We start from the raw sequence: 26,507 nt of genomic DNA on the forward strand, positions 1-26,507 counted from the left end.
AGAAAGAGAGAGGGCCTGGGTGGCTCAGTCAGTTAAACATCCAACTGATATTCTCTGTCCCCACTCCCTCTACCGCTCCCCTGTTCTCTTTCTCCTCTCTAAATAGGAAGATAAAAGAAGAAGAAAGAAATTTCAAATAACACTCAATACTGATTAGCATTGCAAATTAATATAACCGGGTTATCTTTATTTTTTTTTATTTGAAATTTTTTTTTATTTTAATAAACATATAATGTATTTTTATCCCCAGGGGTACAGGTCTGTGAATCGCCAGGTTTACACATTTCACAGCACTCATCATAGCACATACCCTCCCCAATGTCCATTTCCCCACCACCCTCTCCTGTCCCCCCTCCCCCAGCAACCCTCAGTCTGTTTTTCGAGATTGAGTCTTTTATGGTTTGTCTCCCTCTCAATCCCATCTTTTCATTTTTCTCTTTTCCTACCTCCCCCCACACCCCCCCAATTGCATCTACACTTCCTCATATCAAAGAGATCATATGATAGTTGTCTTTCTCCGATTGACTTATTTCGCTAAGCATGATACCCTCTAGTTCCATCCATGCCGTCACAAATGGCAAGATTTCATGTCTTTTGATGGCTGCATAGTATTCCATTGTGTATATATACCACATCTTCTTTATCCATTCATCTGCTGATGGACATCTAGGCTCTTTCCACAGTTTGGCTATTGTGGACATTGCTGCTATAAACATTCAGGTGCATGTGCCCCTTCGGAGCACCACGTTTGTATCTTTAGGATATATACCCAGTAGTGCAATTGCTGGGTCATAGGGTAGCTCTATTTTCAGTTTTTTGAGGAACCTCCACACTGTTTTCCAGAGTGGTTGCACCAGCTTGCATTCCCACCAGCAGTGTAGGAGGGTTCCCCTCTCTCCGCATCCTCGCCAGCATCTGTCATTTCTTGACTTGTTAATTTTAGCCATTCTGACTGGTGTGAGGTGGTATCTCATTGTGGTTTTGATTTGTATTTCCCTGATGCCGAGTGATGTGGAGCACTTTTTCATGTGTCTGTTGGCCATCTGGATGTCTTCTTTGCAGAAATGTCTGTTCATGTCCTCTGCCCATTTCTTGACTGGATTATTTGTTCTTTGGGTATTGAGTTTGATAAGCTCTTTATAGATTTTGGATACTAGCCCTTTATCTGATATGTCGTTTGCAAATGTCTTCTCCCATTCTGTCAATTGTCTTTTGGTTTTGTTAACTGTTTCCTTTGCTGTGCAAAAGCTATTGATCTTGATGAAATCCCAATAGTTCATTTTTGCCCTTGCTTCTGTTGCCTTTGGCGATGTTCCTAGGAAGAAGTTGCTACGGTTGAGGTCAAAGAGGTTGCTGCCTGCATTCTCCTCAAGGATTTTGATGGATTCCTTTCTCACGTTGAGGTCCTTCATCCATTTTGAGTCTATTTTCATGTGTGGTGTAAGGAAATAGTCCAATTTCATTTTTCTGCATGTGGCTGTCCAATTTTCCCAACACCATTTGTTGAAGAGGCTGTCTTTTTTTCCATTGGACATTCCTTCCTGCTTTGTCGAAGATTAGTTGACCATAGAGTTGAGGGTCTATTTCTGGGCTCTCTATTCTGTTCCATTGAGCTATATGTCTGTTTTTGTGCCAATGCCATACTGTCTTGATGATGACAGCTTTGTAATAGAGCTTGAAGTCTGGAATTGTGATGCCACCGACTTTGGCTTTCTTTTTCAATATTCCTTTGGCTATTCGAGGTCTTTTCTGGTTCCATATAAATTTTAGGATTATTTGTTCTATTTCTTTAAAAAAAAATGGATGGGATTTTGATAGGGATTGCATTAAATGTGTAGATTGCTTTAGGTAGAATAGACATTTTCACAATATTTGTTCTTCCAATCCATGAGCATGGAATATTTTTCCATTTCTTTGTGTCTTCCTCAATTTCTTTCATGAGTACTTTATAGTTTTCTGAGTATAGATTCTTTGCCTCTTTGGTTAGATTTATTCCTAGGTATCTTATGGTTTTGGGTGCGATTGTAAATGGGACTGACTCCTCAATTTCTCTTTCTTCTGTCTTGTTGTTAGTGTAAAGAAATGCGACTGATTTCTGTGCATTGACTTTATATCCTGACACTTTACTGAATTCCTGTACAAGTTCTAGCAGTTTTGGAGTGGAGCCTTTTGGGTTTTCCACATATGGTATCATATCATCTGCAAAGAGTGATAGTTTGACTTCTTCTTTGCCAATTTGGATGCCTTTAATTTCTTTTTGTTGTCTGATTGCTGAGGCTAGGACTTCTAGTACTATGTTGAACAGCAGTGGTGATAACGGACATCCCTGCCGTGTTCCTGACCTTAGCGGAAAAGCTTTCAGTTTTTCTCCATTGAGAATGATATTTGCGGTGGGTTTTTCATAGATGGCTTTGATAATATTGAGGTATGTGCCTTCTATCCCTACACTTTGAAGAGTTTTAATCAGGAAGGGATGCTGCACTTTGTCAAATGCTTTTTCAGCATCTATTGAGAGTATCATATGGTTCTTATTCTTTCTTTTATTAATGTATTGTATCACATTGATGGATTTGTGGATGTTGAACCAACCTTGCAGCCCTGGAATAAATCCCACTTGGTCGTGGTGAATAATCCTTTTAATGTACTGTTGGATCCTATTGGCCAGTATTTTGGTGAGAATTTTCGAATCTGTGTTCATGAAGGATATTGGTCTGTAATTCTCTTTTTTGGTGGGATCCTTGTCTGGTTTTGGGATCAAGGTGATGCTGGCCTCATAGAATGAGTTTGGAAGTTTTCCTTCCATTTCTATTTTTTGGAACAGTTTCAGGAGAATAGGAATTAATTCTTCTTTAAATGTTTGGTAGAATTCCCCTGGGAAGCCGTCTGGTCCTGGGCTTTTGTTTGTTTGGAGATTTTTGATGACTGTTTCAATCTCCTTACTGGTTATGGGTCTGTTCAGGTTATCTATTTCTTCCTGGTTCAGTTGTGGTAGTTTAGATGTCTCTAGAAATGTATCCATTTCTTCCAGATTGTCAAATTTGTTGGCGTAGAGTTGCTCATAGTATGTTCTTATAATTGTTTGTATTTCTTTGGTGTTGGTTGTGATCTCTCCTCTTTCATTCATGATTTTATTTATTTGGGTCCTTTCTCTTTTCTTTTTGATAGGTCTGGCCAGGGGTTTGTCAATCTTATTAATTCTTTCAAAGAACCAGCTCCTAGTTTTGTTGATTTGTTCTATTGGTTTTTTAGTTTCTATTTCATTGATTTGTGCTCTGATCTTTATGATTTCTCTTCTCCTGCTGGGTTTAGGCTTTCTTTGTTGTTCTCTCTCCAGCTCCTTTAGGTGTAGGGTTAGGTTGTGTATTTGAGACCTTTCTTGTTTCTTGAGAAAGGCTTGCACCGCTATATATTTTCCTCTCAGGACTGCCTTTGTTGTGTCCCACAGATTTTGAACTGTTGTGTTTTCATTATCATTTGTTTCCATGATTTTTTTCAATTCTTCTTTAATTTCCTGGTTGACCCATTCATTTTTTAGAAGGATGCTGTTTAGTCTCCATGTATTTGCGTTCTTTCCAAATTTCCTCTTGTGATTGAGTTCTAGCTTCAGAGCATTGTGGTCTGAAAATATGCAGGGAATGACCTCAGTCTTTTGGTACCGATTGAGACCTGATTTATGACCCAGGATGTGGTCTATTCTGGAGAATGTTCCATGTGCACTAGAGAAGAATGTATATTCTGTTGCTTTGGGACGGAATATTCTGAATATATCTGTGATGTCCATCTGATCCAGTGTGTCATTTAAGGCCTTTATTTCCTTGTTGATCTTTTGCTTAGATGATCTGTCCATTTCAGTGAGGGGAGTGTTAAAGTCCCCTGCTATTATTGTATTACTGTCGATGTATTTCTTTGATTTTGTTATTAATTGGTTTATATAGTTGGCTGCTCCCACGTTAGGGGCATAGATATTTAAGATTGTTAGGTCTTCTTGTTGGACAGACCCTTTGAGTATGATACAGTGTCCTTCCTCATCTCTTATTATAGTCTTTGGCTTAAAATCTAATTGATCTGATATAAGGATTGCCACCCCAGCTTTCTTCTGATGTCCATTAGCATGATACATTGTTTTCTACCCCCTCACTTTAAATCTGGAGGTGCCTTCGGGTCTAAAATGAGTTTCTTGTAGGCAGCACATTGATGGGTTTTGTTTTTTTATCCATTCTGATACCCTGTGTCTTTTGGTTGGGGCATTTAGCCCATTAACATTCAGGGTAACTATTGAGAGATATGAATTTATTGCCATTGTATTGCCTGTAAGGTGACTGTTACTGTATATTGTCTCTGTTTCTTTCTGATCTACTACTTTTAGGGTCTCTCTTTGCTTAGAGGACCCCTTTCAATATTTCCTGTAGAGCTGATTTGGTGTTTACAAATTCTTTCAGCTTTTGTTTGTCCTGGAAGCTCTTTATCTCTCCTTCTATTTTCAGTGATAGCCTAGCCAGATATAGTATTCTTGGCTGCATGTTTTTCATGTTTAGTGCTCTGAATATATCATGCCAGTTCTTTCTGGCCTGCCAGGTCTCTGTGGACAGGTCCGCTGCCAATCTAATGTTTTTACCCTTGTATGTTACCGACTTCTTTTCCCGGGCTGCTTTCAGGATTTTCCCTTTGTCACTAAGACTTGTAAATTTTACTATCAGGTGACGAGGTGTGGACCTATTTTTATTGATTTTGAGGGGCGTTCTTAGCATCTCCTGGATTTTGATTTTGTTCCCTTTGCCATATTAGGGAAATTCTTTCCAATAATTGTCTCCAATATACCTTCTGCTCCCCTCTCTCTTTCTTCTTCTTCTGGAATCCCAATTATTCTAATGTTGTGTCGTCTTATGGTGTCGCTTATCTCTCGACTTCTCTCCTCGTGGTCCAGTATTTGTTTGTCTCTCTTTTGCTCAGCTTCTTTATTCTCTGTCATTTGGTCTTCTATGTCACTAATTCTTTCTTCTGCCTCATTTATCCTAGCAGTGAGAGCTTCTATTTTTTATTGCACCTCATTAATAGCTTTTTTGATTTCAACTTGGTTAGATTTTAGTTCTTTTATTTCTCCAGAAAGGGCTTTTATCTCTCCGGAGAGGGTTTCTCTAGTATCTTCTATGCCTTTTTTGAGCCCGGCTAGAACCTTAAGAATTGTCATTCTGAACTCTAGATCTGTCACATTACCGATGTCCGTATTGATTAGGTCTCCAGCCTTCAGTAGGGCCTCTTGTTCTTTTTTTTGAGGTGAGTTTTTCTGCCTTGTCATTTTGTCCAGATTAGATTTGCTTTGTCCTGCTGTGGAATTCCGCTGCTCTTGGTGAATGAAGTTGGTTTTGGCTGGGTTTCTTGTTGATCTTCTGGGGGAGGGGCCTGTTGTAGTGATTCTCAAGTGTCTTTGCCGCAGGCGGAATTGCACCGCCCTTGCCAGGGGCCAGGCTATGTAATCCACTGGGGTTTGCTTTCGGGAGCTTTTGTTCCCTGAGCGCTTTCCGTAGAGTTCCTGAGGACGGGAATGAAGATGGCGGCCTCCTAATCTCTTGGCCCGGAGGAGCCGAGAGCTTGGGGTTCCGCTCCTCAGTGCGCCCTCAGAGAAAAGCGCCCAACCGCCCCGCCTCCCTGGCCTGCGGTCACGCCGGTAGGAAAGCAGTCAGTTGCTGGAACCTGGAGAAAAGCGCCCAGTCGCTTCCGTCTCCGTGGCCTCTGGCCGCGCTCCAAGCCCACCCAGCCTGCGACCAGCACAAGGTAACCCCGGGCTGAGAGCTCACTCCTCGGCTTTGTCGCTGTAGCCGGCTTCCCCGCTCTAATACCTGCGAGCTCTGTGGCACTCAGACACCCCTGGTCCTTCTGTGACCCCGCGGGACCTGGGGTTATGCTGACCCCGCCTGGGTTTCCCCCCAGTTTAGCCTCTGGAGCGATGTCTCCCAGTCGAGCAGACTTTTAAAAGTCCCGATTTTGTGCTCCCTTGCTCCGCCGCTTGCCGGGAGCTGGCCCCTCCCCCCGGGGTCTATCTTTCCGTCGCTTTGGATTCACTTCTCCGTAGGTCCTACCTTTCAGAAAGTGATCGATTTTCTGTTTCTAGAATTGTTGCTCTTCTTCTCTTCGATTTCTCCTTGGATTTGTAGGTGTTCACAATGGTTAGATAAGCTATCTAGCTGATCTCCTGCTACCCGATGTCGTCTCAGCCTGCTACTTCTCCACCATCTTGCTGATCTCCAAAAACTTATCTTTATATTTTTTATTTGTCTCATTTGTTCTGTTATTTTCTCTACTAGCTTTTTAGCTATACATCTTTACATTATTTGTACATGTTATTCTAGAAAAATATTTTCAACATTGTGGTCTCAGAACCCTTTCACTCAAATCTTTGAGGATCTGAAAAAACTTTTATTTATCTAAATTGTATTTATTGATTTTTCCCGTATTAGAAATTAAAACTGAGAATGTGAAAAATATTTAATTCATTGTACAACAATTATCCATTACATTTCATGTAAATTATGTATTTTAATGAAAATATTTGTTTCCCAAAAAGAATGGCATTGTTTTTTGGGTTTTTTTTTTTTTAAGATTTTATTTATTTATTTCAAAAGAGAGGAAGAAAGAGCACAAGCAGGGGGAACAACAGGCAGAGAGTGAGTGAGAATCGGGCTCCCCGCTGAGCAGGGAGCCCAGGGCAGGGCTCAGTCCCTGGACTCTGGGATCATGATCCAAGCTGAAGGCAGGTCCTTAATGACTGAACCACCCAGGTGCCCCATAGTGCCATTGTTTGAAATAATTGCAAGTCTCTTTAATGTCTGACCTTTTTTTTTTTTTAAAGATTTTATTTATTTGAGAGAGGGAGAGAGAGCGAGTGAGAGAGCACAGTGTGGGGAGGGGGCGGGCAGAGACGGAGAAGTAGGCTCTCTGCTTCTCGGGTTCCGATGTGGGGCTTGGATCCCAGGACTCTGCAATAATGGACCTGAGCCAAAGGCAGCCCCCTAACTGAGCCACCCAGGTGCCCCATCTTTAATGTCTGGCTTAATGGAAAAAGTTAGATTCAAATATCTGTTTCTTCCTTCCATCTGTTGTGATATGTTGTTTAGATTGAATTATATGAAGAAAATTTGGCCATACACATATATGCGCTAGTAAAGGAGTTGTTGTTGTTGTTTGTTGTCTGTTTTTTGTTTTTTGTTTTAAGATGTTATTTATTTATTTGACAGAGAGAAATAGGTGGGAGAGGGGGAGAAGCAGGCTCCCTGCTGAGCAGAGAGCCTGATGCAGGGCTAGATCCCAGGACCCTTACACCATGACCTGAGCTGAAGGCAGAGGCTTAACCCACTGAGCCACCCGGGTGCCCTTAGTAAAGGAGTTTTGTAATAGAATTTTAAGATAATTGTAGGTATACTTCCTGATATTACACTACATCTCAGCAGCAGTAGTTTCTTAGTTGCAATATGGAATATGAAATCATATCAATTATATTTTATTTATATAACTTGCACTTTGATTGGATATTTTACCTCTGCATCATTTAAAAATGTTCATTTTGCATGGATAATTTGGAAAAGTTTGATTCCCTCTTTTATGTAAGTCTTTTGAATGTTGACACATTTTATTTACAGTATTTAAAAATCATTTTTGTAATATTACCACTTTTCTCATTAGGAAAATCTCTTAAGTATCGGAAAGCTGTCAATTCATGGTGGTAGGTGTAACTTTTCAAAATTCTAATTTTTGCTTTAAAACACAAAATTTACCTTTGGCAGCAAAAATTGTCATTTATTTTCCTTAAAGTATAGGCTCATTTCATTTATTTATTTTTTTAATTTTTTTTTTTTTTTTTTTGAGAGAGAGAGAGGGACAAGAGGGGCAGAGTGAGAGGGAGACAAAGAATCTTAAGCAGGCTCCATACCCAGCGCAGAACCTGATGCAGGGCTTAATCCCACAACTCTGAGATCATTAACTGAGCCAAAATCAAGAGTTGGACACCTAACCCACTGAGCTACCAGGCACCCCTCACTTACTTTTGAGATATACCAGATACCCAAGTCTGAATAGCTATAGTTTGTCTACAGTTGCTCTTTCCTATTTTCTATTTCCTCTTTCCTATTTCCTCTATTCCTATAGTATGGCATATCTGGGATCTTAATTGAATAATGGAGGTGTTCAGAGAGGCTTCTCCACTCTGGCTTAGCCAGAATTCCAGTATCTCCAAGTACTGCACTGCCTATGTCCAGTCAGTTCTCTTTTTGCTACCTTCACTCCCAGAATCCTCTCTGTCCATCAGGACCTGTAGAGTCTGTCTTGTTGGTGAATAGCCAGTGCTAGTTAAGCATTAGGAGAACTCTCCTGCGGACTTTAGGGACCTGCCCCTCTGTCCAGTCCCCTTTTCTTCAGTGTTCTAATGCATAAAGTTTCACACCTCAGGAACTCTGAACCCTGATCTCTGCCTTCTCAACTCACAAAAGTGTCACTCAGTAAGACAGCCACTCTTTGCTTGGGCTCTACCTCTGCCCTGTAGTCTAGAACATGATCCTGACAGAAAACCAGGATGAATGTGGTGACTGACCTTTTGTGTTTCTCTTCTTTAAAGGATCACAGTCCTGCACTGTCTGAAGTATAATCCAGCTTCTAAAAACAATTCCTTCGCATATTGTTTCGTTTTATCATTGTTTTTGGTAGGACGGTAAACCCATACTCTGTCATATTCAAAATTATAAGTCCTGTTCAGCAGTTCTAAGTCATAATTATGAAGATTTTATAGCTATATAGAAAAATGTTGGTGTATATGTGTATACACACATACAGGAGAGGAACTTGAAAAATTAAGGACTGTTAATCTGTTAGGATATTTAAATGAAAGGTAAAACTTTTTGTCTTTAAATTTTTCCATTATTATTGTAATTGTAACTATGTAATAAATATGGTTTTGCTATGGAATTAAGGATTATTGAAATAATTTTAAGCTGAAACTAATAACCTGCACTTCTTTCTTTTATGTAAATTATATTTTTTTAAAGTTTTTTTTAAATTTTTTAAAAAGATTTTATTTATGTATTCGATGGTAAGAGAGAGAGCACAAGCAGGGGAACAGCAGGCAGAAAGGGAGAAGCAGGCTTCCTGCTGAGCAGGGAACCCCATGCCAGGCTTGATCCCAGGACTCTGGGATCATGACCTGAGCCAAAGGCAGATGCTTAACTGACTGAGCCACCCAGGTGCCCCAAAGATTTATTTTTTAGAGAGGAAGAGAGAGAGAACATGAATGAGGGGCAAAAGGAGAGGGAGAGAGAGTCCCAAGCACATTCCATGCTGAGCAAAGAGCCTGATTCAGGGCTCAATCTCATTACCCTGAGATTACAACCTGAGCCGAAACCAGCCAGCCAACTGCTCCATCCAGTCATCCCCAAGAATATTTTATTTTTAATTCACGAGTGACCTGAAATTTGTTAAGTTTGTCTTTAAATTTTGTTTTATCATGATACTCATATATACACAGTAGACGACAGACAGAAAAACATTCTATCCACATAGCTTGCACTGGGCACTTTAGTCTGTATGTGATTATTAAAAATTACAATAGTAAGTGGTACATTTGGCAGAATTTTTGGTAGGTATGATCCTCAAAAATGGTAATACCCAAGCTAAACAATTGGGGTCTGTGTGTGTGTATGTGTGTGTGTTTTAACTTTTCCAAACTAAACCAGATGCACAATTATTTAGACTGTTACTGCAATCAACTGTGAAAGCAAGGAATCATCATTGAGTTATACTTTACATATACAAGGAATAGGAAATATATATGCACATTCACGAGCTGAGGTCATAAGACCGACAACTACTGCAAAATGACAAGACAAATTCTATCAGCCATGTTGTAAAAATTTCTTGCTCAAAAATCCTATCTTTTATTTTTGAGATTTCTTTTTCTCAAATTCACGTTTTCAGAAAAAAATATTAAGTATATTTTGAATTTTCTGCTCAATTCTCTCTTTTTTTTTTTTTTTAAGAAAACATATTTTCTTTTTTATTGTAAGTATTGCTGGATTTTCCGTTAAGAAGGATGATGTAAGGGCACCTGGGTGGCTCAGTTGGTTAAGCCACTGCCCTTGGCTCAGGTCATGATCCTGGAGTGCTGGGATCAAGTCCCACATTGGGCTCCCAGCTCTTCGGGGAGTCTGCTTCTCCCTCTGACCTTCTCCCCTCTCATGCCCTCTCTCACTCACGTGTTCTCTCTCTCTAAAATAAATTTAAAATTTTTTTTAAGATTTTATTTATTTATTTGACAGACAGAGATCACAAGTAGGCAGAGAAGCAAGCAGAGAGAGAGAGAGAGGAGGAAGCAGGCTCCCTGCTAAGCAGAGATCCCAATTCGGGGCTCGATCCCAGGACCCTGGGATCATGACCTGAGCCAAAGGCAGAGGCTTTAACCTAGTGAGCCACCCAGGTGCCCAGAAAATAAGTAAAATCTTAAAAAAAAAAAAAAAAAAGATGACATAAAAATTTTATTGACCATTGTTATATATCTTAAACATATAGTTTTTTTGTAACTATGTATATTTTTAAGTTACCTCTAGTTGAGGGGTTCTTGGGTGACTCAGTTGATGAAGCATCCGACTCTTGATTTGGCTTAGGTCATGATCTCAGGGTTGTGAAATCAAGCCTTGCATTCGGCTCCACTCTGGGCGTAAAGCCTGCTTAAGATTCTCTTCCTCTCCCTCTGCCCCCTCTCCACCCACCAAAAAAAAATTACCTCTGATGGAAGCAGCTTTATAATATTAAGGAAAATTTAAGACTATTACCTTTTAATTCCACTATTCTAACGTACTTGTTTTTATTTCACCCAATGTCTCTATAATTTTATTTAGTTGTGATTATAATACATATACAATTTGGGGATCTGCTGTTTTAACCTCATAAACACTTTTCCATGTTGCCACATAAACTTCCTATTATCATTTTAAGTATCTGCATAATATTCCTTTAAGTTACCATAATTTTTTCATTACCCTATTACTGAGATTGCTTCCAAATTTTTGGTATTATATTTGGTACTCTAGCAAATATCATTTTACAGGTACTTTTCTATACAGAAATTCTCTGTTCTTTTGAGTTACTTCATTACAATAATTTCCCAGAAGCACAACTCATAGGTCAAACAGTATGAACCATTTTTTTCTTTTGGTGGTAATGGCAATGGTTGTTAAATACCTGATTATTTCTGTTGGTTATTTGTCTCTGTGCTTAAATTCTATTGAAATTGTATTTATTACTTACAAACCCGAATGATTCTTATTGCTGTCTGTTGGGTTTTTGTATATGTGAATCAGACTCTTCTAATATAAAGAAATGCCATAAAGCAGCAGGTCCGAAGGAAGTCCCCATAAATACAGTAGGAACGTTTTATGGGTTTCTGTGGGGATTCTGTAACTATACAGTGGAAAATCTGTTCTTCAGGGGCTTAGGGTATAATATTCCCCTCACTTAGCAGTTAAGAAAATGAAGTAATATAAAGAACAGTGTAAGGAAGTTATAGCAATTTAAGAAATAACTAAATCTATTAAATACTCAGGAAGAAGCAAGTTAAACTAACAGTTTAAAACAAATGCTTAAAGCTAAAGACCATATATACTCTTATTGTCTCAAAGCTTGATTTTTTTTTTTAACAGGGAAATGGATTGTTCTATTTTCTTTCTTATATGCTGTAGAAACTTATAGATGAGAAACTTGTACCCAGCCTTAGAAATCCTATTTTTTCAATAAACTACTTGTTGCCTTTAATACCATAACTATCTTTTAATAATACTCTATGTATTCATATATAAAGTATAAAATATAATTGCCAGCTCCAAGTTACATATGTGATTGCTCACATATCTTAAAGTAAGTCAAAACAAAAATCTGTGTGTGTGTGTGTATGTGTTTAAGAGTTTATTTACTTTTTTTTTTTTAAAGATTTTACTTATTTATTTGACAGAGATCACAAGTAGGCAGAGAGGCAGGTAGAGAGAGAGAGGAGGAAGCAAGCTCCCCGCTGAGCAGAGAGCCTGATGCGGGGCTTGATTCTAGGACCCTGAGATCATGACCTGAGCCGAAGGCAGAGGTTTAACCCACTGAGCCACCCAGGCACCCCAAGAGTTTATTTATTTGAGAGAGAGAGGGCATGAGCAGAGGCAGGGAGGGACAGAGGGAGAAGCAGACTCCCCACTGAGCAGGGAACCTGATAGAAACAGGGCTCGATCCCAGGACCCTGAGATCATGACCTGAGCCAAAGGCAGAGGCTTTAACCCACTGAGCCACCCAGGCGCCCCAATTTTGATCCTTCTTAAAAGAAAGCAGTTTCTCACCTTTTGGTGGCGTATTTATAGCCAGGCCACTGGAATACACCTTCTTATATCCTGGTTGCATAAACATGACTTAAAATAGTATGAAGCTTATCATCATTCCACCCGGAGCAACTCCTTATTCTGTCTTGGTTATCTACCACACACACACACACACACTTTCCTTGAAATCCATTTAAGACCTTAGAATTGTTTTTGACTCTATTCTTCTTTCTCTCTCCCTCCAGGTCACAGATACAATTTTTGTCACAGTGGCTCCCCCTCTATTCTGCCTTTCTATTTGCCGTCGCCACCATCTTAGTCCTGGGACTCATTACTCCTAGACCACTGCAATAGGCTTCTTATTCGTCTCCCTTCCACCAGTCCCTCCCCACTTCATTTTATCTCATACGTTACTAAACTGTTCACACTTACGATCCTTTGAAATCTAACCATTACCCAGCTGTCAGCTTCCTAATGAAACATACAAATTGCCCACCTTTCTCTCTAAGGTGAGGCCAAACTTACCTCCCTCTCAAGCCTTCCTGTCTGCCCCAAACTAACATTAATTGGCTATGTTTGCATACATTCAACGCTAATCAAGTAGGCTATATTGTATTGTCATTTATATATTATCATTGGTAATATTAGTGTATTATCATTACATTGTTAATCTGCCTGCATCAGGATCATATAAAACCCATTATGGCCAGGGATTAAGTCTTAAATCTCTCAGGATCCCCCACTGTCTTAGTAGACAGTAATAGACTGCTGGTCAAGAAGATGGATTTTGAAGTGAAACAAACCTGGGTTTGAATTCTGGTTCTGTCACTTAATAGCTATATGACCTTGAGTAAGTTACTAAATTTCTGTTTCCTATTATGAAAATGAGCATGATTATAACCTCCTCATAGGGTTTTGTTTTTTTGTTTTTGTTTTTTTAAAGATTTTATTTATTTATTTGACAGAGAGAGATTACAAGTAGTCAGAGAGGCAGGCAGAGAGAGGAGGAAGCAGGCTCCCCGCTGAGCAGAGAGCCCGATGCGGGGCTTGATCCCAGGACCCTGAGACCATGACCTGAGCCGAAGGCAGAGGCTTTAACCCACTGAGCCACCCAGGCGCCCCCTCATAGGGTTTTTGAAAGGATTAAGTAAGACATATATGTGTGTAATATGGTAAGCACAATGCCTAGCAACAAAATAAATAATAGTAGTAATTATCATTATAACAATTATGATCATCCTAAGTGCTCAATTAATGTTTGTTAGCCACAATTATGATGCATGTCAAGAATTTGATATTTCACCCTTTTTTCATCAGTGAGATAGCTACAAATATATGAAGATAACAATGGGAGAGATTTTTCTTACAGTTATCAATAGGATATGTGGAGCTTGAATTTTGGATATGTGGCTTCTTTGTTGTTTAGAAAAATCGTTTATTCCAGAAAATTACATCACTCATTTATAACCTCACCTATTGCAAAAAAGGAAATACAAATTTTGTAAAAAACAAACCCCCCCAAGCCCCACCTTTTTTGTATAAAGATGTTGCTTGAAGACATTTTAGCAGCAGAAAATAATATCTTCTTGCATAGGAAATATAAATTCTGAAACTGAAAATACTTATAGAAAGTGTCAGATCTGGGGCACCTGGGTGGCTCAGTTGGTTAAGCGACTGCCTTCAGCTCAGGTCATGATCCCAGAGTCCTGGGATCAAGTCCCACTTCAGGCTCCCTGCTCTTTGGAGAGTCTGCTTCTCCCTCTGACTTTCTCCCCTCTCATGCTCTCTCTCACTGTCTCTCTCTCAAATAAATAAATAAAATCTTTAAAAAAAAGAAAGTGTCAGATCTTGGAAAGTTGACCTTCTTATATACTATATCAACTATTCTATCATTTAAATGTTAAAGAATCCATTTACAGAAATTAAGACGACCACTAAGAAAAATCTAAAGTTACTTAAAAAACTGAGGATACCAAAAAAATAATCCAGTCAATAAGTGGGCAGAAGATATGAGCAGACACTTCTCCAAAGACATACAAATGGCTTACAGACACATGAAAAAATGTTCAGCATCACTAGCCATCAGGGAAATACAAATCAAAACCACAATGAGATACCACCTTACACCAGTTAGAATGGCAAAAATGAACAAGACAGGAAACAACAAATGTTGGCAAGGATGTGGAGAAAGGGGAACCCTCTTACATTGTTGGTGGAAATGCAAACTGTACTGCCACTCTGGAAAACAGTATGGAAAGACATTAAAAATAGAGATACCCCAATTAAAAAAAAAATCAACAACAATAACAAAAGAGCTACCCTACAACCCAGCAATTGCACTACTAGGGATTTATCCCAAAGATACAGATGTAGTGAAAAGAAGGGGCACATGCACCCCAATGTTCATAGCAGCAATGTCCTTAATAGCCAAACTGTGGAAGGAGCTGAGATGTCCTTCAACAGTTGAAATGAATAAAGATGGTGTGGTTCATATATACAATGGAATATTACTCAGCCATCAGAAAGGATGAATACCCACCATTTGCATCATCATGGATGGAACTGGAAGGGATTATGCTAAGTGAAGTAAGTCAAGCAGAGAAGGACAATTACATATGGTTTCACTCATATGTGAAACATATGGAATAGCACAGAGAACAATAGGGGAAGGGAGGGAAAACTAAATGGGAAGAAATCAGAGAGGGATGCAAACCATGAAAGACCCTGGACTCCAGGAAACAAACTGAGGGTTTCGGAGGGAAAGAGATAGGGGAATGGGGTAACCAGGTGATGGGTATTAAAGAGGGCACATGTTATAATGAGCACTAGGCGTTACATGAATCATTGAATACTACATCAAAAACTAATGATGTACTACATGTTGGCTAACTGAACGTAATAAAAAAATGAGGGTAAGTACAAAATAATTTTAAACTTTCATCTCTATGATAGTGAAGTATTAGAATATAAGTATTGTAAAAGGAGATTTTAAAACTATTAAAAGGAATGATGTATTCATAAATGAACAAAAAGGCAAATAAATATAGCCTTAGAGTAAAATACAGCAAACCATACTAGCACCCAAATAATCACACACCATAGTGCTCCTGGGACATGGCTTCAGCAATCATTTCCAAAAGGTGGTTGGGCTTGCCACCCAGTCACATTTTAACAGAAGATCTGTAGGAGTTCTAGGGTTGTACCAGCACTATCAGAAGAAACATCTGACACAAAATATATTCATTCAACATGGAATTAGTCTGTATCATTTGCCTTTGATTATTCTAGAAAGAAAGATGTATCCCTTGTCACACTTTTTCTGCCTTCAGTTATGAAGCAGGTTTTACAACCTTTTCATTTTTTGGTAGGGATCACATGCAATGGTCCGAAGAAGAAGAAGCAGCAGCTGGGAAAAAAGTAGAGGAAAATTCAGCTGTGCGAGTCCTTCTGGAAGAACAAGGTAGGCAACTACATGTTGTAGCTCCTGGAGCTTGGTTCTTCTGTTTGGCCTTCCAATGATTCAGTTCACACGTTCTCTTCCTAATTGTGTCATTACTTTGGAGTGTTCTTTGCTTCTACCTATGCCAATCCACTTGCTCCATTTGGGGAATTCCATTATTCTAGTGTAGTGGGACCAAAGTTAGTGAAATAAGTTACAGATGACTTTTTAGTTGCTTTTTTGGTAATCATGGTATTACCTTTTTTTGGCAGATACACACAAGGAAATTTTAAAATTTTCCTCTTGCTATACATCTTTTAGTCTGCTGTTGTGCGTTGTACTGGCAAGGAGTGTTTAACAAATTCAGAAACTTTGAAAAAAATGGTAAAGTCATATCAAAATGTTGTGGCCCATTAGGATAAACCTCAAGTTTCATAAGGATTCAAAGTACTTTTCGTAAAGGCCTTTTGATACTCCGGGTTTAATTGAGGTAAGACCTTGCCAACCTTCAAAGCTGGCTTCTGAAAAAATGGGCTAATGCTACTATCACACACATACACACACACAAAAACAAGCTTTGGTAAAGATGTAGAGAAATGAACCCTTTGGTACTGCGGACTTGGTAAACTTGTAAAATGATGCAACCTCTGTGGAAAACAGTATGGAAGTGCCTCAGAAAATTAAAAATGGAGCTACCATATGATCTAGCAATCCCACCTCTAGATATAGAACCAAAAGGATTGAAAACAGGGTCTTAAAGATGTATTGACACACATGTTCATAGCAACACTAGTCACAATAGGCAAAAGGTAGAAGCACCCCAGATATGCTTTCACAGATAAATGGATAAACAAAATATGGCATATATGCACAATGGAGTATTAGCCTTGAAGAGGAAGAAAATCCTGTCATATTTCACAACATGGATAAACCTTGAGAATATTATGCTAAATGAAATAAGCCAGTCACAAACAAGGCAAAAACTATACAATTCTACTTATATGAGGTATCTAAAGTAGTCAAATTCATAGAAACAGAAAGTAGAATGGTGGTTACCAGAGGCTGCGGGGAGGAGGAAACACAGTTGTTGTTTAACAGATAGAGAGTTTCAGATTTGCAAGATGAAAAAGTTCTGGACATCTGTTTCACAACAAAGTGAATATACTTAACACTACTGGACTGTACACTAAAAAATGGTTAAGATGGCAAATTTTATGTTATGTGTTTTTTACCACATTTTTTCTTTTAAAGCACGCTAAAAAAAATTTGGTCTGTGTCCTTCTCACTGCCATAGCTAGGAATCCAGGTACACTTTGACCAACATGTACACTCGTGAGATAAGCTTTTCTACCTTGTTTCTCTTAAAATGATTTCTTCCTTAAAACAGACTGATTCTTTTTTCTTTAATAAAAGAAAAAAAAGATTACTGAAGTACCAAACACAGAGAAATTTTCACAACTCCTAAATGAATTGTCACAAAACTCAATAAATTTTCCCAACATCCACATCAAGAAACAGAATATTACTATTAACCCAGAAACTTCCTCATTTTCTGTCCCAACAACAGTACTTCCCCCAACCCCTCTGACCCCACGAAGAGCAAGTATTATTCTGGCTTCTAATACCCTAGGTTAGTTTTACCAGAACAGCTTGGTTCTGGTCATCATAATTTCTTCATCACTCTTGTAGCAATATCAGTCTACCTACTAGATAGAGCGAGTGTCCAAAAACTATGGCCAGGAGCCAAATCCAGCCAACTGCCTGTTTTTATAAAGTTTCTTTGGAATACAGACATACTCACTTGTGTACATATTGTCTGTGGCTGCTTTTGAGCTCTATCTACATAGTCGAGTAGTGATTAACAGACCATACATAGCCCACAAAGACCACTCACTATCTGGCCATTTACAGAAAAGTTTGCCAACCCCTGCAATAGAATTTTGTTTCCAGATTGATCCTGTGTTCTGAAATGCCCCTAGGAAAGATGTTTGAAATCTTCTGTGCAAGCCCAGCATAGTGTAAATCACTAATCTCACTGATAGTTAACTATTACTCTAGTGACTTCAGTCTATGGTTGTGGCTAAGGTTTGCAAGCAGAGGTAGCTGTGGACACTGAGCTAAGGGGACAGCTCTTAGGTAGCAAAGGGGGCACTTCTGCCCTATCTTATCCTCTGCCACCATCAATGACTTACTTTATCCTCTGGCATTGTTTGCTTTTCATTAGAGCTAGTTCTCCTTCCTCATCCTAAGCATGAATGTGTCCTGAAGGGTGAACAGGAAAGAAAAGCACCTGAGCCACAATGGAACCATTCTATTTTTATGAGCTCCCGCCATGCAGTTTCAGAGTGGGATATGGCCAGGGAGTGTTTGCGCTGGATTGGAGGGTGCATACCAGTGGCTGTTCTGCTTACAAATCAGCCAACATTGCATTCCTTTGCAGGAACTCTGTCACACTGTTTCTGAGGAAGTATAATTTTGCTTCTTTGCCAGCAGCTGCACAGACATATTTTCCACATTACTCAAGCTTCTGCTAGTGGCCACCTGGATGTGACAAAGCGTCAAGCCTAAACAGAATTAAAAGTTATCAATCATCTTAATTCATTTCCAGGAAGTTAAGAACTATCTCCAGTATATTTCCTGATATGAAAAACTAAGGATTTTTTCATGCTCTCCTGGATATTTGTTTAGGACATAAATAGATGAGCAGTGCTGATAATGTTCCCTTAAAGTGCTCTGTACTGTACGAGGCTGCCTATTTTGGCCTATTTATGTTAACAATGAACTTGAGTGAAGCTAGTGAGAAGGTTATTTTAGAGCCTTGGAAACCGCAGTAAAGGAAAATGACAGTTCCCACAGAACCATAGTGTGACTAAAATAGGTGGTGACTGGCCTCTCTCTACAGAAGCAGGAAAAGCAGGCTGGAGAGGACTGATTATACTGCTTTGAAGCCTTTGGTTTGCTTATTAGCATGTCCAGTCACTTTTGAAGCAAGTTTTCTGGATGCCGTGGAGACACAGAACTAAAGATGACATTTTTAAATGGCTCAAAGTGATGGAGGATTCTGCTGGGCCCCACCCTGCCCTGGAGCATGACTCGGTGCAGTGGACTTCACACATGTCAGGGAACCAGCACAAGGAGAGGACCCCACCATGCCGGTGACTTTGTGATCACGTATAAGGGAGGGTGCTGTGAGGATGGCAGAGAAAGGGAACTTTTGTCCTGAGGAACTACATTGAGTGACATGACGTAACTGAGAGTAAATACCTTCCTAGCCACCCTGCCTGGCTCCTCCATTCATCGGAGACCTGATGGGCAGTGGAAGCCCTAGGCGAGGCTTCCTGTTTGATATTTAGCATCTCTGATGAATACAGGTCAAGGTGAATGGATCAGGTTAAAAGCTCAACTAGCAAACTTTGTGAAAACCCAAAGGAGGCTCTGACCCTGTTCTTTTTTTTTTTTTTTTTTTAGAATTTTTATTTATTTATTTGACAGACAGAGATCACAAGTAGGCAGAGAAGCAGGCAGAGAAGGGGGGAGGAAGCAGGCTCCCAGCAGAGCAGAGAGCCTGATGTGGGGCTCGATCCCGGGACCCTGGGATCATGACCTGAGCCGAAGGCAGAGGCTTTAACCCACTGAGCCACCCAGGCGCCCCTCTGACCCTGTTCTTATTCTGTGCCTGTTAGGAACCACCATCTCTTCTTATCCAGGAGAGTCCTCAGTCTTTGAAAGAGTGCGTTTTCTCCCATCACAGAGCTTTCTATTTGCAGACATACAGCATAAACATTGTCTATTGATCCTATTTCACTGATTTTAATGCCCCTGGGAGGAAATACTGGTGGTTCAGCTATGCTAGCCTCCTCTCTAGCACACTCCTGTTGGTCTCTGTGTGTGTCACTCTCTCCTGTCGCTCCCATTTCTCATTTCTCACCTATTGTCTCAGATGTTGTGAGAACTGAAGTCAGGAAACACCCTCACAGTTCTGAAAATAAGAGCTTAAGCATCACCAATAGTACAGTGTTTTAATGTGAGATAGTTGACATTTCAGTCCTGTGATTAAAATGTATAACATCCAAGCTCTCGTGAGCAATTTTTCTTTCACTTAGATGCCCAAATTAATCATTTTAATTCCACATTTCCTTTTGGTAATTTCCTTTAAATTTTATGATAGCTCATATTTCTTTTAAAAGCGGGTTAATTCAGAGAAATAAGGAAAATACATTTGGCAGTTTTGAGTTAACATGATTATATTTTATAATTTCCTAAAAACATCTCCAGTGTGTTATAGCTCAGCTGGTTATTCAGAAAATGTAATGAGTTTTTAAAACTCAATAACAAAAGCAGCTGCTATTTTTTTTTTTCCACTTTACTTTAAAATATTCTTGCAAATAGTTACCTATTTAGGGTGAGTTGTCTGTGTCCAGCAAAGTGGTGAAAGAATTCCACTCTACCTTACCTTGTGAATTCCTTTACCACTTGAAAGTGTCCTATGTAAAAAAAAAAACAACAACAGAGTAGTTGAAAGTTTTCTGCACTAATAAATTTAGAGTACTTGTTTTTAAGTCAGTTTTGGTTTAAAATTTCATGCATTACTGTTAGAAATATACTTTCACAGGGCACCTGGCTGATTCAGTCAGTGGAGCATGTGACTCTTGATTTCAGGGTTGTAAGTTGGGTGCCCCACGTTTGAGCCCCATGTTGGGTGTAGAGATTACTAAAAAATAAAATCTTAAATTATATACATATCACAAACACACACATATATATACGCTTTTCATGAGAGTTTTCTTTTTTAAAGGGTTTTATTTAATTATTTACTTTAGAGAGATTGAGAACATCTGCTTACACAAGAGTGAGGGGGGTGGGGAAGGAATGTCAAATAGACTAAACGGGCTAGGCCCTGGCAGGGGTGTGGCAGGGGGCTTGACCTCGAGATCATGATCCACACCAGAACCAACTACCCAGGTGCCCCAAGAGTTTTTTCTTAAGTATAGACAATGAACTTTCATCAGTGATATGTAGAAATTTCCAACTTTGAGAACTCAGGTATTTGATGTAATTGATGTGCAAAAATAACTCTAAATCGCTTTTTGTTACATTGTAACAGGATATTTTTTCATAATTAATATTAATCATATCATATAGGCAGATACATAAATGGTTTGATTCAATTTCTTAGTTAAGATATTCAGTGTGATTCAGGGTGAATTCTGAATATTTAAGTATAGTTAATATGTCACATTCCCTCTTCCCCTCAGCAGTATTGAATTTAATCAGTGAATAATTGAGAATTTGCTTCATCTCTCTGTTGTTAAACACATCACTACAACCCTTTTACTGCCATTGGCAAAAACCAATTAACTCTGAATCCACAGCCTAGGAAAATGAAAGGAAAAAACTGCTTCTCCAAGAAAAATTGATCATTGATACACCTGTAGAAAATCAGAAAATCAGCTGGACTTTTGCATCAACATGGATGGGTCTGGAGGATATTATGCTGAGTGAAATAAGTCGAGCAGAGAAAGTCAATTATCATATGGTTTCACTTGCTTGTGGAACATAAGGAGTAGCATGGAGGACATTAGGAGAAGAAAGGGAAAAATGAATGGAGGGGGATCGGAGGGGGAGACGAACCATGAGAGACTGGACTCTGGGAATCAAACTGAGGGTTTTGGAGGGGAGGGGATGGGAGGATGGGTAAGCCTGGTGATGGGTATTAAGGAGGGCATGGATTGCATGGAGCACTGGGTGTTATATGTAAACAATGAATCTTGGAAGACTACATCAAAAACTAATGACATACTGTATGGTGACTAACATAACATAATAAAAATAATAATAAAAAAAAGGTAAGAAAATCAATCACTTGCTAAAGAAAAAAAAATCGGGAGTTCCTTGCTTGCTCAGTCCAGTAAAGCATGTGACTCTTGATCACAGAGTCATGAATTTGAGCCCTATGTTGAGGGTAGGGTTTACTTTAAAATAAGCTTATAAGTAAATAAATAAATAGAAAATCTTTTGGACAAGATTAACACAGGGCAGATTTGTCCACACTATATTCAGCTTTATTGGCTTGAACTTGAAATGAGTTAACAGCAGGTCGAAACTAAATTTTTCACTCATGGTCAGGAGAATAGCTCTTCCACTTCCCGTTATCACAGACACCTTTAAAGTTCAGGAAATTAACTCATATGCTGAAGGTGTTTACGTTGTCTCATAACCATAATTGTGAGTCTGATTGAGCTTCTGTGGCATCTCAGAAGCTGTCACATCTTACTGGGAACTATGAGTTGCCAGCATTGATTGAGATAACTGCTGAGAGCACAACTTTAAAAGCAAAGAAAAAAAAGTTCAGCCCTTGGGGCACCTGGGTGGCTCAGTGGGTTAAAGCCTCTGCCTTCAGCTCAGGTCATGATCCCAGAGTCCTGGGATCAAGCCCCACATCGGGCTCTCTGCTCAGCGGGGAGCCTGCTTCCTCCTCTCTCTCTCTCTCTGCCTGCCTCTCTGCCTACTTGTGATCTCTGTCTGTCAAATAAATAAATAAATAATCTTTAAAAAAAAAAAAAAAGTTCAGCCCTTTAGCCTTCACCCCAACCCATGCTGGGTACTGTTTCTGTTTTGTATCTATCCCACAAGCCAGTCTATTCTCATAGAGCATTTTATGTTTCCCCATTGCTTATCATAATTTCATCATATAATCTTGCATAGTTTATATTTTATATAAATCAAATGGTGTTTAATTAATTCTGCATTTGTGATCTGTTTTTATGAAGGTTCCCTTCAGTCAGCTTTATTTTTACAGTTCAGTCATACTGATTATGTCATACTGGAGTTTTAATTTCAGTTTGATGCTTCATAATGAGAGGAAAGTACAAAATCAGAAAAACAGGTTATTTTCAGGGATATTTTGAAGAGGTTTAATTTTGATTTTGTGTTAGGTTGGCAATGTAGTGTGATGGTTTAGAGCATGAGCTTTATTTATTTAGTTTTTTGAAGTTTATTTATTTATTTTTTTTTTTGGTGATGTCTACCCCCAGTGTGGGGTTCGAACTCAAAACCCTAAGATTAAGAGTCATATGCTTTTCTGACTAAGCCAGCCAGGTACCCCAAAAACATGAGTTTTTAAGTCCAATAGACATGATCCAGGTCCTGGCTCTAGCTGGGTGACCTTGGGAAATTTTCTGTCTCCTCTGACCTTGAATTTCTTTGTCTGTAAATTGGAATAGTAATATGTCTGAGAGAGATTATTAGGATTAAATGGGGAAAAAATCCAAGTAAAGCATTTGACATAGTACCTGGTACATAATAAACAATATATGTGTTATTGTTGTTATTGGTATAATGATTGTGTTTGTTTGTTTGTTTCTCTTAATTCCTGAAGTGTGGGAAATACTTGGAAAAGGCTTGGAAGTGTACATGTTAGCAGTCCTTGACTGTGGTCTTCCCATAGTTATCAGATCCTTTTTAAAGATTGCATAGTCTAGGGTTGAATTTAGATGTTTGATATATTTGGAATCTGAGCCAGATTTCAGTCACCTTGCTGCACATTCACCTTCTTTACAAGCTGGAAAAATTAAAACGTAGTAGTACAGGCTCATATTTAAGATCACACAGTCTGAGCCAAGATTTTGTAGTTTGTAGAACTGACACTGTTTAATGTTCTCCATAAATTCATGGGGTTTAATAAGAAGGTGCTAGACTTCTTAGACATTGAATCTAGAGATACCCTAATTCAACCTCTCATCAAATGAGGAAACTCCATAGGCAAGTTGGATGAAGCATTCAACTAAGATTCTGTTTTTATGTGTAAGATGCAGTAAACCTTTCTAAAAGAACGAACTACCTAATAATCATTACATTGTTACCATTGCTCTAAATTTTCGTCTGATTATTGTAAATCAGCATAAAATAAATTTTAGAGTTGCAGTGTATAGACCAGTCTGTGTGAATGTTTTCTGTTAATATCATTATCCTTTAAATTTTAATTGCTACGGAAGATTACTGTGTTTTGACCTGCGTGGCTTGCTTGGTCATTCCTATGTTGTTGAGTATTTAAGTTTTCCCCCCACTTTTTCCTATTTTATTTTATTTATTTATTATTTATTTTAAGATTTTTTAATTATTTATTTATTTGACAGAGAGAGATCACAAGTAGGCAGAGAGGCAGGCAGAGAGAGAGAGGAGGAAGCAGGCTCCCCACTGAGCAGAGAGCCCATGTGGGGCTGGATCCCAGGACCCTGGGATCATGACCTGAGCCAAAGGCAGAGGCTTTAACCCACTGAGCCACCCAGGCGCCCCCCCAAGCCAAGATTTAAAACAGAGAGTGGTTCATGTGAAATGACCCAAACCTAGTATAAAGTACTATTGTACTTTTAATCCCAGAAGAGAATGATGCTTCACTGGAAAGCAACCAGTATAGAAAAAACAATAAGGTCTGTACACAAAGAAAAATCCATGATAAATCTGGTAAAACTTTCTAATGATCTAGGATCAGAAGGTGAGAGAAAAGCCAAAAGTTTAATTGCGGTTAGCTGTTTGGACAAAGCAGTTAATGTATCTCTTAGGGCTGTCTTTCAAACTTTATTCTTATTACAGATCTAAGTACAACTGTACAATTTAAAAGGGTGAATTTTATAGTATATGAATTACATCTCAATAACAGGTTTTTAAAAAAGATTTTATTTATTTGAGAGAGAGAGCAAGAGAGGGAGAATAAGCAGGGGGAGTGGAAGAGGGAGAAGCAAGCCTCCTGCTGAGCAGGGAGCCCAATGCAGGGCTCGATCCCAGGACCCCGAGATCGTGACCCGAGCCGAAGGCAGAGGCTTAACCCACTGAGCCACCCAGGCACCCCACTTCTTCCTTTTTAAATGGCACTGCTATGAACATCTTTTCTTTCAAGTTGCTATTTATGCCCCCCCCCCCCCCGCAGTTAATTCCTAGGGGAATATTTCCACAAATTAATCAAGGTGTAATACTACATGCTAGTTACTGATAGGTTAAATTCACCTCACAATACCTTGGTATTGAAAACTCAGATACTAGAGATTTGACTAATTGTAGTTCTTCTTAGGTGGTTGCTTTTTATTGAACAGAAATATTTTTTACCAGCATAGAGTGAGTTACAAAGACAGTTTTTAAGGTAGAAAGAAGAAGGTGTGAGAAGACCCTGGGGAAATTTGATAGTTTGCTAATTCCTCCTGAATCTGATTTCAGAATGTTGTTTTTTTTCCTCACACAGTATAGCAGGTATACTCCAGTTTTTAAAAGTAGAAATAGAACTATTTTAAAGATAATATATGACATTTTTAGATTAACCATAAAAGGACTTCCTTCCATTGGTGCAGATGTGAGCATGTTTTGGACTTAAACTTCACATAGTTCTTTTGTTACAGAGATCTACTTTCATTTCTCAGACCTTAAATACAGATGGGAGTTTCTGTCTTTATAGCAGGGCTGCTGCCGGATACGATTCAGCCTTGATGGGAAGGAAGTCTTGTGGCCAGACGGGTGGAGATCCATGTACAAGGCCATAAAGATAAAAAATGGAAAGAAAAGGAAAACTACAAGATTCTATAACAAGGATGAACCTGACTGTGGTCAACTGCTTGTTCTGAGGGTTGGAGGTTCTTTAAAATTATGAAAGTAATGAGTCCACTGATTTTATTTGTAATTTAGTTTATTTGGGGGAGGATAGTCACTTCATAAAGATCAAAATTCAAATAATTCTTTTACAAACCCTGGCCCTCAGCCACCCAGTTCCCCTTCCTAGAGGCAGCCAATATTACTAATTATGTCATTTTCCTTCCAGAAGTATTTTGGACATATACAAGTAAATATGTGTGTACATGGATTGTGTTTCTGTGTATGCATATGTGTTCTTTATCTTCTCTTTTTTCCTACCAAATGTTTGCATCATAAATATGCTGTTCTACACTTTGCTTTTTCATCCAACATGAAATCTTTAAATTATATCAATAGATGGTCTTTTTTATTCTTTGAAAGCACTTTAAAAATGTCACATGTCTATATTGGGTGAGAGTAATTCTTTTTTTTTTTTTTTAAAGATTTTATTTATTTATTTGAGAGAGAGAGAGCACAAGTAAGCAGAGCAGCAGGCAGAGGGAGAGAGAGAAGCAGGCTCTCCGCTAAGCAGGGATAAGCAGGGAGCCCGACGCGGGGCCCTATCCCAGGACCCTGGAATCATGACCCGAGCTGAAGGCAGCCGCTCAACCAACTGAGCCACCCAGGCGCCCCGAGTGGGTGAGAGTAATTCTTAACCCAGGGATCAGACCTGGTCCATAGTAGCGTTCAAGAAATGTTTGTTGAGTGAAGGGGTGAAGGAGTGAGTGAATTTATTATTTTATTAATTTAAGGTACAAATAAAAAGAGGCAGAAAGCTAAGAATTGTCTGAAGTTCTGAGACTATTAACCTAACCTGACCCTGGGAAAGAGGGAAATCTAAGGGTTAGCATCATAAAATGTGAATTTCTTGGGGCACCTTGGTGGCTCAGATGGTTGAGCCTCCTGCTCAGGTCATTGGGATCAAGCTCCATGTCCAGCTTCCCGGTCAGCAGGGAGTCTGCTTCTCCATCTCCCTTTCCCTCTCCCTCTGCCTCTCCCCCTGCTCATGCTCTTTATTTATCTCTCTCTCTCTCTCTCTCTCAAATAAATAAATGAAACCTTAAAAAAAATGGAAAACGCTAATTTCTTTTAAAAAGGCATATCTCTTAAGGCTT

At 39.1% G+C, this 26,507-nt stretch overlaps 1 protein-coding gene across 3 annotated transcripts in view; it reads left to right on the top strand.

Moving 5' to 3' along the window:
- Window positions 1-26,507, top strand: part of METTL8 (methyltransferase 8, tRNA N3-cytidine) — a 94,142-nt gene that overhangs the window by 51,659 nt on the left and 15,976 nt on the right. For all 3 annotated transcript variants that reach the window (XM_080798087.1, XM_080798089.1, XM_080798088.1), the window contains exon 4: window positions 15,704-15,795. In XM_080798087.1, coding sequence (XP_080654213.1) covers window positions 15,704-15,795 — 92 coding nt within the window. The remainder of the gene's footprint in view (window positions 1-15,703; window positions 15,796-26,507) is intronic.

This window comes from Martes martes, assembly GCF_963455335.1.
Source record: "Martes martes genome assembly, chromosome: 3".
In the NCBI taxonomy this organism is placed as follows: domain Eukaryota; kingdom Metazoa; phylum Chordata; class Mammalia; order Carnivora; family Mustelidae; genus Martes; species Martes martes.